This window comes from Rhinolophus sinicus, chromosome 14 (genome assembly GCF_057876585.1).
Source record: "Rhinolophus sinicus isolate RSI-liver-muscle chromosome 14, RSI-T2T, whole genome shotgun sequence".
Lineage (NCBI taxonomy): Eukaryota > Metazoa > Chordata > Mammalia > Chiroptera > Rhinolophidae > Rhinolophus > Rhinolophus sinicus.
Window position 1 is genome coordinate 15,677,407 of NC_142514.1, and position 14,674 is coordinate 15,692,080.

At 43.0% G+C, this 14,674-nt stretch overlaps 1 protein-coding gene across 2 annotated transcripts in view; it reads left to right on the forward strand.

The window, feature by feature from the left end:
- The window catches only part of KDM1A (lysine demethylase 1A), a 53,317-nt gene extending 38,880 nt beyond the window's left edge, over positions 1-14,437 (forward strand). For both annotated transcript variants that reach the window (XM_088790472.1, XM_088790473.1), the window contains 11 exons: positions 1,120-1,262; positions 1,618-1,708; positions 2,944-3,078; positions 3,739-3,812; positions 5,028-5,139; positions 8,251-8,383; positions 9,904-10,091; positions 10,494-10,608; positions 12,278-12,405; positions 13,015-13,161; positions 13,936-14,437. In XM_088790472.1, the coding sequence (XP_088646598.1) occupies positions 1,120-1,262; positions 1,618-1,708; positions 2,944-3,078; positions 3,739-3,812; positions 5,028-5,139; positions 8,251-8,383; positions 9,904-10,091; positions 10,494-10,608; positions 12,278-12,405; positions 13,015-13,161; positions 13,936-14,121 (1,452 nt within the window). In that variant the 3' untranslated portion in view covers positions 14,122-14,437. The remainder of the gene's footprint in view (positions 1-1,119; positions 1,263-1,617; positions 1,709-2,943; positions 3,079-3,738; positions 3,813-5,027; positions 5,140-8,250; positions 8,384-9,903; positions 10,092-10,493; positions 10,609-12,277; positions 12,406-13,014; positions 13,162-13,935) is intronic.
- Positions 14,438-14,674: the final 237 nt, after the last annotated feature.

Consider the following 14,674-nt stretch of genomic DNA (forward strand, 5'->3'; position numbering starts at 1 on the left):
ATCAGTGAAGGGGCCACACTGATGGCTTTGCCATCGTCCATTTAATTGGGAAAGGCAAAAACTCAGGAGTTTCAGAGGAGAGGTCGAGTCTTACTGTGATCTTATCCATAAGATCGGTTACCTCAGAGTGTAAACGATCACTTCCCCTCGGCCTTAGTGTTTTTTAGAACTTACGTTAATGCTTTGTTTTCTTATTACCAATTTTAGGTTGAATGTAAGGCGAAATTCCACATTTTGAATCTCATTTCCCAGTTGATACCCAGCTTAGGCAAGAGATGCTTGCAGTAGACTAGCTTTTTCCTTCTCTCAAAGCTGTCATGAGCTCAGCAGTAGAATTGCAGATACAGTTTACTTGGGGGCTGGATAAAGCAGTAGTGGGGGGATTTGTGTCAACTGACTGATGGTGTCAGTAGGCAAGCACGGCAGGGATCAGGAGCACGGTCTTGCAGCTCGCTGTCCTGCTCTGCAGTCGCTTCTCTTCCTCCAGCAGAGTGAGTCAGACCTACTACCTCAGTCACTCACAGTCTAAGATTTGGACATTCAATTTGGAACCTATTTGGTGCCATAAAACACTATTACTCTGCAAAGAATTAGGTGCTATTGTGTTCTTATTAATAGCCATGGATTTCACTTCTCTCTTTCCTACTCCCACCTAAATTCTGTCATCTCTGAGGGGAGGCAGATACCTTGGGCTTATTTGTCAGTCCTCCCTTATTCTGGAAGGTCCTCAGGTGTGTTGACATAGCTTTTGTTCTCTGGGACTTTTCCTGCGCATTGTTTGCATGGCAGCCCAGTGCATGTCAGCCCCAGGACGCCACACCTCGTGCTCCACGGGACCTCAGTCAGCACCAGTGTGAATCCTGTGACTGTCAGTAGACGGGGAGTCACAGCTCTGAGGGCAAAATCGGAAGTATAGGGAAATCTCAGTGCCAAACACATTTCATGTCTCATTTGATGGAATTGACCACTTCATAGAAAAGAAAGTTTGAATCATTGTCCTCAAAGATTTCCCCTTTGAGATGCATAGTTTGACCTTTTAAACTGTAGAGCATTTGTGTTTTTCTGGATGGTTACGTTTAGTCTTATAAGGACCAACTCTGCTATACTTCGGATTTTCAGGTTCCTAAAGAGAAAGATGAGATGGTGGAGCAAGAGTTTAACCGGCTGCTGGAAGCTACGTCCTACCTTAGCCATCAGCTCGACTTCAATGTCCTCAACAACAAGCCCGTGTCCCTCGGCCAGGCCTTGGAGGTTGTCATTCAGTAAGCACTCAGCGCTGCTTACCGTCTAGTGGGTTCCATTCAGAGCTGTGCTGGTTATGTTTTCAGTGTTTCAGCAAGCCTTATTTGAGCTAATTTTCACTTATTTTTAAGTGAAATAGTTAAATCAAAAGTAAAACCCTTGAAAATAATTACATGATACTTACAGACCCTCTCCGTTCTAAAATCCATGACTTTTTTGGTACTAAGCTGGATTTAACATAGCCTAGAAAACTTTCTTGTTCCAAAGTATAAGAAATTTCAGTGAACTTTGATACCCTGGAGCATTTTTGCTGGACACCTGTCTTGTGCCAACACGCTGGCTGTGTGACCAGGGCATATGTATTGTGTCTCTTAGGTTGCAAGAAAAACACGTCAAAGATGAGCAGATTGAACATTGGAAGAAGATAGTGAAAACTCAGGAGGAACTGAAAGAACTTCTCAATAAGGTGAAATTCTGTTTATTTTCTCATTGATGATGATACATCAGTGGGTGGGTTGGGGGAATCTTTAATTTAGAAATTTTAAAAGCACCGGGACTCATTATTCTTAAGAAAACAATGACTAGCAAAAGGCACTGTTTTATCTATTAGTCTTCAGTATGTCATTATTGGTAACTTGTTGCCAGGAGAAATATTAATAGATCTTCCCTTTGTCAGGTACCCTTTGGCTGTTGCACAGCGGGCCCTGTGCCCTCTGCTGAATTCTAAAAGCATAAGAGGGAAATCAGCTGTCCTGGGGTCAAGTTCCCACTGATAAAGACAGTCGGTCAGCAGCCAGGACCATAATTCATTGCTGTGATGATTCCACCTATGCTAATACGGGGACATTCCCCAAAGGAGTATCTATTGAGGGCTCTTTACCACCACCCTTCAGAGCCCTGGCTCCAGACTGGGAAACCATTTATTTCTCCTCATCCTGCCAGCTGCAAACATAACACCAGCTTGGGGAGAAAACACAAAGTGGGGCAGCTCCTGGGGGAATCTTAATAATGAAAAATCGGGGTGCATCTTGTGACTGGATTCTTGCCTCACTCTGTGCCTCATTTCTTCATCCTATCAGATGAACAGGTTTCTGGCACGCTTTCTTCATAGATTGTGGTACCAATAATATGAGGAGAGTGGCCAGAGAATGGCCACCTGGCAAGAGAGAAGAGAGCTGTGGGCCCCCAGTCTCAAGTTTTAACCGTCACGTAGTACTGTGTAGTACCACTAGAAACCTGAAAAACTAACATTAAGAATGGTTCCAGAAAGTGCTTTGTGTGATGATTTCACCTTTTATACATTTAAAAAAACAAATCATGATGATATGTTTCTCAAAACAACAAGTTTAAGTTAAATTGATGGTAGTATTTCCTGGAGATTAAATTGTGTGTGTGTGTGTGTGTGTGTGTGTGTGTGTGTGTGTGTGTGTTTTAATTAATGAGAGACTCCCGGTCCTCCCATTCGTGTTGGAAGACAAAGCCAATCTTGGTTTTCTGATACATACTCATACCTCTATGTTGAGCCATATAGGATTTTTTCCCTTTCTAAAATGTCATGATGTAGAAGAGGTAATTAAGAACCCTAAGGACCTTGCGTTGTAGCCCTGTTTTGGTATAACAGCAGTTTAGAGGAGGAGCCAAAGCACGTAATTTGGAGATGAATTGCCTCCGGAATGGTAAATTTGTATTTTTCCCTCTTAGATGGTAAATTTGAAGGAGAAAATTAAAGAACTCCATCAGCAATACAAAGAAGCATCTGAAGTCAAGCCACCCCGAGATATCACTGCAGAGTTCTTAGTGAAAAGTAAACACAGGGACTTGACTGCCCTGTGCAAGGTGTGGTATACTCACGTGGCGTCCTCAGGTAGCGTAGATGTGAGAAACTGCGAGAGAGAGCCGCTAGCCAATCACAGGTGCCTGTGGGGGGGGGGGAAGAGGGTTTGGTACACAGGAGCCATGGCGACGTCATGGGTTAGTTTGAGATTGCTTTTTTCGCAGAATTCCTACCTTGTTTTCACAGTCTCATCCTTTAGCTTACCTACATCTCATTTTCGCCCTCTGTCATAGTTTATCCCTGACCGTTTAGAATAATGGTAATGAACATGGACTCCAAAGTCATTTGGAATCAAACTGGTTGAAAACCGTAACTTAGTATTTCCCGACCTTGGGCTCCTTAATCACCTCATCTGGTGTTAATATAATATACCTCACATGTAGGAGATCTACAGTGATTATCCCATGCTAGGGACCGGGAAATGCACAGGAAGTGGTAGTTGCTATTCTTTTTCATGCCCCCACCCCCAGTCTTAATTCCAGGCTCACATTGTAATTTCTCTCCAGTAACAGCCATCCCTGAGCCCTGACCCAGCCGTAAGCTGAGACACTTGTAGATATGACCTGGACAGGGATACGTTCCAGGCCTTCCATTTGGTGGCATAAATAACTGGGTGGGTCTCTGACATATCCAGATCAACCCGGTTCTCTTAATTTTATCAGGAATATGATGAGTTAGCTGAAACACAAGGAAAGCTAGAAGAAAAACTTCAAGAATTAGAAGCCAATCCCCCAAGGTAAGAAAAACAGACAAATTTTCAGAAGGATAGCTGTTACTGTTCTTTGTTAGATTTAGAGGGACAATTGTAAAGCACCATGGGCTTTTATTTGTGTTCAATGAATGGATTTTAAATTGTTTAATGAATGAAAGATACCTATGCATGTGGACTACAATTACCCTTGAGTCCACTCATGTGGATTTTTTTCATTAAATATATTGGAAAAATTTTTACAGATTTGTGACAGGTTGAAGAAACGTGCAGATAACGATGTAGCCTAGAAATACCGAAAAAATTAAGAAAAAGATATGTCATGACTGTATAAAATATATGTATTTTCTCTTATAATTTTCTCTAGCTTTATTGTAAGAATAAAGTGTGTAATACACATAACATACAAAGTATGTGTTAATCGAGTATTTATGGTATCAGTGAGGCTTCCGGTCAAAAGGAGGCTATTAATAGTTAAATTTTGGGGGAGTCAAAAGCTATAACGGGTATTTGCATGGGGTTGGCGGTGGTCACCGCCCTTACCTCATGTTGTTCAATGTCAGCTGTGCTTGTCAGATTCCTAAATCCCCTGGTCTTATATTTCAATGTGCAAGAGTGTCCTAGATACTTAAATATATTGTTTTTGAAAATAACCTTTCTCCATAAAATCCAACATGTGAGTAAAAATGCAGTAAATGAAAATTGTCTTCTCTAAATGGCAGAGAAGGTGGTATTGCTTTAAATTTCCATAATTCTGGAGACCAGGAAAGTGTTACACTTAATTTCCATTGGATTTTTAACAGTGAATATTTATATGCTGATACTGTGTTCCGTCTTGTATCTGGCCTCCACATGTATCTGTCTACTCTTTCTGTAGTCAGGGATGCTACCCATTCTTGCTAAAATAAGTCCATGCTTTATTCAAAATGTAAAACAAACTTTTACAACGAATATGCTTTTATAATGCAACAGAACAGAATGAAGAAGTCTCCCACCCCCACCCCCCATGAGACCTGATTGTAATTTGCTTTATGTAGTAAGCTTGGCACTGCTCTGGGCACCAGGAATAAAAGGGGTTAATAAGACAACTAAGGTTCTACTTTTTGACTTAGAATTTCTTCACATAAGACACAGTCCCAGGTTTAGGGTCCCACGCAGTTACTGCAACCATCCACACCAGCCCATTGAGAGTAATAGTAAAGTCCTTTAAAAACCTTATGCTCCTTTGTTCTCATTTTGCAGTGATGTATATCTCTCGTCAAGAGACAGACAAATACTTGATTGGCATTTTGCAAATCTTGAATTTGCGAATGCCACACCTCTTTCCACGCTCTCCCTGAAACATTGGGATCAGGTAAAATATCATTTATTTGTTACACGTGTTTTTGAGAGGGCTCTTAAGAGAAACTTAATTTATATGTGTTTTTAAACAGCTTTATTAACAGATAATTTCCATATAGTAAAAGTCACCTATTTTAAGTGAACCATTTGGTGTTGCCAGCTTATATGGTCATAAACCATTACCACAATCAAGATGGAGAACGTTTGCACCATCCTTAAAAGTTCCCTCTTGCCCCTTTGTAATCAATCATTCCTCAGCTCTCCTGCCCCTGGCCCTAGACAACTACTGGTTTGCTTTCTGTCACTACAGTTTTGCTTTTTCTAGAATTACGTATCAGTTGAACCATACAGTATACAATCATGCAGTATAACCTTTTGTGTGTGACTTCTTTTTACATAGCAGAAGTTTTTGAGATTCATCATTGTGTTGTATATATCAATAGTTTGTTCCTTTTTGTTTATGCCACAAATTGTCCATTCACTGGTACATTGATGGACATTTGGGTTGTTTCCATTTTTTGGCTATAAATGACGGAAGTGGGTATGAACATTCATGTCTTATCTCTTGGATAAATACCTATTAGGAGTGAACTTGCTGAGTCGTACGGGAAGAGTTTTATAAAGCTCTATAAGAAAATGCTGAACTGTTTTCTAAATTGCATTCCCACCAGCAATGTATGCAAGTTCCAGTTGTTCCACATCTTCACTAATACTTGGTCCTGCCAGTTTTTTAAATTTTAGCCATTCTCATGGGTGTATAGTGGTATTTTGTTGTGGTTTTCATTGTCATTTTCCTAATGACTGGTGGTGTGAAGCATCTTTTCATGTACTTCCTGGCCATTCATATGTCAATTCTTTGATGAAAAGTTTATTCAGATCTTTTGCCCACTTGAAAAAATCCGGTTGTCCTCTTGTTGAATTGTGAGAGTTTATTATGTTCTTTAAATTCTAGGTACAATTTCTCTGTCTAATTTTATGTTTTGCAAATATTTTCTACCAGTCTACAGCTTGCCTTTTCATTTTCTAAATGGTATCTTTCACAGAGCAAAAGTTTTTAATTTTACGAAATCCTATTAACTTTTTTAGGCTTTGTTCTTTTTGCATCCTGAAAAATTTTTGCCTAACCCAAGGTTGCAAAGATTTTCTTCTGTTTTCTTCCTGAAGTTTTGTGGACTTAGCTCTTACGTTAGGTCTATGATACATTTTGAGTTAATTTTTTTGTATAGTGAGAGGTGAGAGTAGGGTTCATATTTTCCCATGTGGTTATCTAATTAATTATTCTGGCACCATCCCTTTTCTTCATTTGTCTTGGCAGCTTTGTTGAAAATTAGTTGACCATGTGTGAGTCTCTTTATGGTTACTCTTTTTGGTCATTTGTCTACCCATATTCCACTATCACACTATTTTGATTACTATTGCTTTATAGTATATCTTGAAATCAGGTAGTGTAAGTTCTCCTACTTTGTTCTTTTTTTTTTTTTTTAATTTTATTGGGAAACAGTGTGTTTCTCCAGGGCCCATCAGCTCCAAGTCATTGTCCTTCAATCTAGTTGTGGAGGGCGCAGCTCACCTTCAAGTCCAGTCACCGTTTTCGGTCTTTAGTTGCAGAGGGCAGAGCCTGCACAGCCCACCATCCCATGCGGGAATTGAACCGGCAACCTTTTTGTTGAGAGCTCGTGCTCTAACCAACTGAGCCATCGGGCCACCCTACTTTGTGCTGTTTTGAAATTGTTTCAGCTATCTTTGGTCTTCTGTAGTTCCATAAAAAAATTTAGAAGCAGTTTACCAATTTCTACAAAAAAATACCTCCTTGATTTTTTATTGGGATTGCATTGAATGTATAGATAAATTTAGGGTGATTGTCATCTTAATAGTGTCTTCTAATCCTCAAACGTGACCTCTCCATTTATTTAGGTTTTCTTTAATTTATCTCAGCAGTTTATAGTTCTCAGTGTACAGGTCTTACACATCTTTTGTTACATTATTCTTAAATAGTTTAAGTGTGATTTACTCTTCAGCTGGTCACAAGACTTCTTAGATATTGAATGGGTTAATCTCTAAATCTGAGCCTTTGGCCAGACTTAAGACTGTATAGAAATAAATACTATATTTTTACTTCCATATTTTCATTTTAATTATACATTTTTCTAGTAAGATTTTGACTTCTTAATCTTTAGATTATACCTTAATGTTCTTTAATATTTGAATTACAGGGCGGATTGGACTTGTTAGTGATAAAAATCTTACAGAATTCCCAGTTGTTTTATGGGTTTTCATGTAAATATTAAATTAGACTCTTCCTAGTCACTGATTTATTGTTTGAAGTTTCAGTATGTATCCATTTGTAATCATATTGCATTTTGAATGTGGGTGGTTGGAGCTGATCCGTATGGGGAGCTGATGAGTCAGTCACTAAGGGGTGAGAGTTTTGTTTTCTGCCCAGTATTTTTATCTAATTCCTAAGAATTGTGATATGTTTTCCCCAGGAATTTTGTGAAACTAGAAATACTGACTAGCCTTCAAAAGTTCCTCTATATAAAAAATTTTTCAGTAAATTCAAAGAAATAAGATTGGGGAATTCTTCCGGATCAAATCTTGACTTTGTTTTACTATATGGAATATCTTGGGCCTTCATCTACTTTGACTTTAGTTTTGGAAGTCTTCCTCAACTTTAAAACCTATAAAGTTTAAGAAATAAAAACTGAATTTGCTCTTAAGTAAAAGAAAGTGTAATGAGGATGGTGAATCTGATATCCTACCAACTCTAATGCATTCAGAAGCCAAACTTCTGTGATATCTAATCATTTGAATTTACTGAATCGGCAGCCATCCCACTCTCACCCCCAGTCTGGGTTTGGTGATAAAAACTCAATCTAGGGGAAAAAGAAACTGCCCTAATCTCACTGCCCCAAAGATAGCCATTGGGATATTCTGGCATTTTGTTTTCTTTTCCCTTCAGTTTCCTAGGGCATCTGCAGCTGCATATTAGTGATTGTACTTCTGCCTTAGCATTTACAGTTTCTATAAGGTGGTGTTTTTATTGTTATTTTATAGAACTCAGAATTACTAAGTGGCATAAATTGATTAAGAAAATGTGAAAGTATGTCTTTTCTCTCCTCTTCAGGATGATGACTTTGAGTTTACTGGCAGCCACCTGACAGTGAGGAATGGCTACTCGTGTGTACCTGTGGCTTTAGCAGAAGGCCTGGACATTAAATTGAACACAGCAGTTCGGCAGGTTCGCTACACGGCTTCAGGTACGTCACTACTTTACCGGTGAGAGAAATCTCTTACTCTGAAATATAGTACTGATCTTTTTTGAATCTGACCTATAGAAAATATACGCGGTAACATTTCCTGATAGCATGTCTTATAGACAGTGACTCCTAAATTAAAAAAAAAATTTTTTTGTATTTATAAAAGGATTGGGCCTGTGGAGCCTTTGGAGGGTCTAATCCCATCATTGCATAAATCAGAAAATTAAGGCAAGTTTTAGTTTCCAATTTGTGCATGAATTAGTTTGGTATTATAATAACAGCCAGTGAGTTTGGATCTAATTTTACTAAGTATATTCTTAAATACAGGATTTGGGCCCTTGGGCTCCAGTGGGACCCACCCCTGTATTTCACCATCTGCATCTTGGTCTTTGGATCCATTCTGGCTTCTCTGTTTGTGTGAGCTAATGACTCAGCCTACTTTCCGGTTCTGGGGGCAGTCCTGCTAGTGAGCTGACGTCAGACATGGAGTTGCCCTGATTCCTGGGGCAGGGGGCTTAGAGCGCATTGCTGGTTACAGGTACATTGAATGAGGGGTGCAGAGAGCCCATTGTCCCCCCACCTTTGGAATTAGCAGTCTTGGACGCCTCATGGTAACTAGCCACCCCTATCTGTGAGGCTCCTGCATCACACGTGGAGATTCGCCACCGGTTTTGCCCTCTGTGGCCCCTTTTCTAGAGTTTCTGAGATCACCACCAATATTTTTTTTTTATAACCACTGTAATAGTTTTCCGTTTAGGAGGCAGCTTCTAGCTGATGGTGTTGAGAAGATCTGTAGCCTTGAAATAACAATTTGCAGGCAGGTGAGGAACAGTGAGAATAGCTTTTGTGTCATTTTCCCTAGTTCTGTGGCCACAGAAAACGGGCATGTCCTGAGTTCTCATATTATTTACATATATTTTTAAAATTAGATAACAGGCATTTACTGAAGAAAAAGCTCAAGCACAAATGAAGCATAACATAAACTACTTTCAGTGCCTTTTCTGTGGTCCCCGTGAGCACGTTCATGTTCTGGCAAGCTGAGCATCCCTGCGTTCTCCAGAACAGTCTGTGTCACAGCCCGCTGGCCTGCATCACAGCCTCAGGTGTCCTCCTCCTCTCGGTCCTTAGTGCGCGAGCACCTCCCCACAGTGGAGGCGGTATTTGTTCCCCTGGGACAAACTGTTTACTCTAATTTTGGTCTAATTTTACTACACATTGGTAAATGATCAGGTCTTTTTCTCAGTCCAGAAGAACAGCCATGTACCAAGCAGGCAGGGAAGTGCAGTGGTGAAAATCGACTCTGAAGTTGACTGTTAGGGTCTGAATCCTGGCACTTCTCTCCTGTGTGGCCTTGACAAGTTACTTCACCTCTGCCTCAGTTTTCTTCTATAAAAATGAATGGACCGACTTGCACAGAGAATGAGCTGGGAGAGCACACAGGTTGTGCCGCGCACAATGCTCCCTAGTCCTCACAGCACCGTCCTTGTCACCAGCTGGTCTTTTCCCTTGAACCCTTTTAGGATGTGAAGTGATAGCTGTGAACACCCGTTCCACGAGCCAGACCTTTATTTATAAATGTGATGCAGTTCTCTGTACCCTCCCCTTGGGGGTGTTAAAGCAGCAGCCACCTGCTGTTCAGTTTGTGCCGCCTCTTCCGGAGTGGAAAACATCCGCAGTCCAAAGGATGGGATTTGGCAACCTCAACAAGGTAACTGCCCTCAGCACCTCTGCACCCACCGCACAGATCCGTCCGACTGCCCTCCATTCGGACGGCAGTTCGACGGCAGAGGGGTTTGCACTGTTATACATTTGCTCTGCACTCAACTCGGATGTCAGGGTGAGACCTGTCCATTCATTCACTTCACTGCCTGGGGATATATAAAGTGTCCCTAAGAGCTTAGTCTTTGGGTCACTTCACAAACCCAAGCCTGTAAAAAAGAGAGCTCATCCTAAGTAACATGTTTATATTAGGGATTTCTAGGCTTACACCGAGAGTAGAAGAAACTTGAATAAGGTCTGAGGAAGAAGTGCTTCCTGTTGAGGCTCAGCTATGCTTAAAGCCACGTTCTCTGAGCTGTCACCAGCTCGTGTGCTCCTTTTTTTATAATAGGTGGTGCTGTGTTTTGACCGGGTGTTCTGGGATCCGAGTGTCAATTTGTTTGGGCACGTGGGCAGTACGACTGCCAGCAGGGGCGAGCTCTTCCTCTTCTGGAACCTGTATAAAGGTAACTGCTTTCTAGTTGTAATCTTTTTCATATCCTTATAGGAATAGAGAATTAGGACTATTCTGGTTTTTCTCAAATATATGTCTTGATTTTTTCATTAGCAGACAATTCCTGGAATCCCTTATAGGTGCGGGGGATATGGAAGGAAATAAAAACAAAAACCTGCCTTCAAGGAGCTTACAGCTAACTTGGGGGGGATACAGTGAGGAGGTAGCAGTCTCAGAACAGGGCACTAAGTAGGGTGAAAGCCCAGGACCGTACAAAGAAAACATCAAGGAAGAATCCACCAGCCAGGAGGGACAAGCCCAGGGCGGCGTCCTGCGAAGGGGAACTTGTATTCCTCATTCTCAGACTTTTGTATCTGACTTACCCCTGAACCTTTGGTCACTCCCGTTACAATGTAGTTATCAAACTCCTACCTCCTATTGCACTTTCTTCTGTGATTGGATTGCTCTTGGTCCTACACAGAGGCTTTTCAAAAGTATATTTAGAGCCTACCTCGTTCCAGGAAAAGGATGTAAGACACTGTGCTGTGCAGCCGTGTCCAGGCCCACGGCCTTGACATGCAGACACGTAGTCAGCCAGTCGGACGCCCACCCCGCGCTCTCCATCCCTGATACAGACACATCCCTCACAGGGCCAGGGCCACCAACCGCACGGAGCAGGCGCTTTGTTCCCTGAGCACCTTGCTCTTGACAGCAGCTGAGTGCTGTTTCCCTTTCCCCATCCAGGCTTCGGGGCCTGTCATTGCCAGCCTGTCGCTCTCAGACCTATTTTCTTCTTTTCTACCCCCCGCCTCCCAGTCCAAGCCACTCTCCTCTTATCTGCTGAGTTGGCAGCAGCCACTAACTACTAGCCCTGCTTCTGTCTTTGGGTGCTTTCCCTTGTGACCACTAGGAAAGCCCACGTAATCTAGCCCTTCTCTGCTTCTTCGGCTTCCTCATTGCCCCTCACCCCCGTCCCCACGCCCTGGTCTCCCGTCACACGTGTCTGCTCTCCTAGAAGCCTGGAACGCCACGCTGTGCTCTGCGGCAGGGCCTCTGCGTGTGCTGTTGCCTGGGCCTGGGTGCTTTTCTCTTCCTTCCCAACATGACACATTCTATCCAGCCGTCCATTGACCTGTGCCACTCTTTCACAGAGGACTTCCAGGCACACAGACCTCCACTGCCTCAGATAATTACGTCCCTGTATGCTTTTCTCTGTATCCTGTGTTTGTCTTCCTAGCTTCTGTCATAGTTCATCATCATGTATTTGTGATTGCCTGTCAATCTACGGAACATGTAGTCTAGTTTATAGCTTTTATAGCCCCAGCACCTAGCACTGTGCCAATCCCATAAGCCTGTTGCATAAATATTCACCAAGTGTCTGGGGAAGGGTGATGTGCTTGGAGGGGCCTGGTCATAGAGCTGACTACAGTGGTCAGCGCTAAGAATTCTTTGCCTGAGTATAGGGATACTTAGTAGTTTTCTTTTATTAACAAGGTCTGAGGTTGTATCTTCAGGACTTCCGTATTCTGCAGTCGTAAGCAGTGCCAGGCACGAGTCACACTTCACTCACTAGTTTGCCAGCTCCCTTACGTACTCGTCATGAGAATAATGTGGGGCCTGTTAGGAAGGTTCTTGAGAAAAGTCTGTAGGGAACCCTAGCACTGTCCTTTCTGTTCCCCCAGCTCCAATACTGCTGGCACTCGTAGCAGGAGAAGCTGCTGGCATTATGGAAAACATAAGTGATGATGTGATCGTTGGCCGATGCCTGGCCATTCTCAAAGGGATTTTTGGTAGCAGTGCAGTGCCCCAGGTAAGCAGGTGGGTGGGCGTGGGCGGGGATCTGGGTTCAGATTAAATAGCACAGGAGTTTCAGCTACAATTGAGAGTTCTGTGCTGGGTTTACATGAAGCCTCATGTTTGGAGTTCATGCCTAAGTGGGATTCAGAAAAGCCCCTAGTACGTGGGCTGGGGGATTGAGAAGGCTATTTGCTGCGTCTGTCTGCTTGTTTTGTCTATTGTTTCTGCTCGTGGAATCGTAGCACCCCCTGCCTTTCAGAGAAAGTGGCCAAACTCCCCAGGGAAGTCTTACAAGAATCTCGTGGGGCTTTTTTTCTATAGGCCCATTGAAACACATTTGGGCCCTTAGGATTGTTTTGAGAGGAGGCATATTAATGCTTCATGTGAGTTTGTAAAAGGAAATTGAGGTCAAGTCCTGGAAAGACCTCTGGCTTCATAGTCAAGAAGGCGTTTGGCGTTATGGTATATGTTAAAGCCGCAGCCTTCATCGCTGGGCCAACATTCATGTCTGTTGCCTCTTTCTGTCTCGTATCCCCACTCACCGCAGCCTTTCCACCTTTCAGAGATGACGGGCTTGTCCTTGGTATCCGGTAATAACTTCTGTTCTTGACTTTTCCTTTAGCCCAAGGAAACTGTGGTGTCTCGCTGGCGTGCCGATCCCTGGGCCCGGGGCTCCTACTCCTACGTCGCCGCAGGATCATCTGGAAACGACTATGATTTAATGGCTCAGCCAATCACTCCCGGCCCCTCAATTCCAGGTGCCCCACAGGTGAGAAACTGGCAAACTGTACCTGTGCTTGTTTGGAAAAACACTAGTATCTCAGAATCTCAGTGTAAAAATGATGCCACTGATTTTTTAAAATTGTAGTCATTCTGTCCTTGGACCTTTTAGATAATCTAAAGCAGAGGAAAGGGGAGGAGCAGTAGCATCTGTCAGATTTCTCACATTTTCGCTTTGTAAATCTAGGCAGTCTGTGTTCAGAGTGAAAGAGTCCAGAGTATAAACCAGTGAATAACTCTTTCCTTATTCAGATTTTTGACCCTATAAAACAAAGCCAGAACATTTTTAATGCTACTCCCATTTGGATACGGCTCCTAGGATTATTGTAGGGTCCCAGTCACTAGGGGCCTCGATGGCATGCCCGAGAAATAACCTTGGGTCCTTCTCTAGACGATGCCGGACCCTGCTCCAGTAGTTAAGTGTTCTCAGGACCTTGTGTAAGGCCTGCTCTGAGCTGAGCAGCGAAAGCCTCCCTGAGAACAAATGCTGTATCCTCTGTGGTTCACAGTGGTCAAGGAACCCCCAGTAGGTACTGCATGAGGCAGAGGAAGCGTTAGAACTGCGTGTACCCCCGAGTTAAACATGAACAAGAAAAGGTGCAGTTAAGCCTCACTCCAGAACCAAGGCCAGGCTGAGTTTTATTGTCCCCTTTCTACTTCTGTCACTTCTGGGAAAATGCCTGCTAAGGGACATTTTCAAACACAAGAGTAAAGGGATGTTTTGCAACCTGCTGATTTTCTGTTAATTTTTTTCCTGAAATAGCCAATTCCACGACTCTTCTTTGCTGGAGAACATACAATCCGTAACTACCCAGCCACAGTCCATGGTGCTCTGCTGAGTGGGCTTCGAGAAGCAGGAAGAATTGCAGATCAGTTCTTGGGGGCCATGTACACCCTGCCTCGCCAGGCCACCCCAGGCGTCCCCGCGCAGCAGTCCCCAAGCATCTGAGCCTGATGCCTGTAAGGGAAGAAGCTCACGTATGTGTCTTCTGCTGCGTAAGCAAAGTCCTAGCAATACTAGATTCCTGAGGAACTGGCCCTGGCGTCTGGCTCCCAATCCGCGGTTGGAGCTCACCATCGGCAGGTGGCCGACAGAGGTCACCTCCTTCGAGTGACTGAGCTACGGAGGCACTTGTCCATTAGTGGGAAGTCTGTGTTCTTCATAAAGACGGGGGCGGGGAGGGGAAGTGCTGTGGGAGAGCGTCCTAGTCTCGGTATGTGGTGGTTTTTTTATATTTTGAGAATAAAACTTCATATAAAATTAATCCTATCTTTTTTTGTTTCCCCTTAGAGTTATGTATGTGTTTACCTAAGGAGTGTGTTATATAAAGGAGAAAAATGGTTTGGTGAGGTCAGAAGATAGGATTGAGGGGGTCCTATTGAAGCAATGGGCTTCCTGGTCTGTGGGGTGAGTGCGCCAAAGGCGAGAAGCTATAGGTCACACACATGGATATTGGAAACTGAATGAATTTTCAAGCGAAAACGGACGACACTGTTTGGGT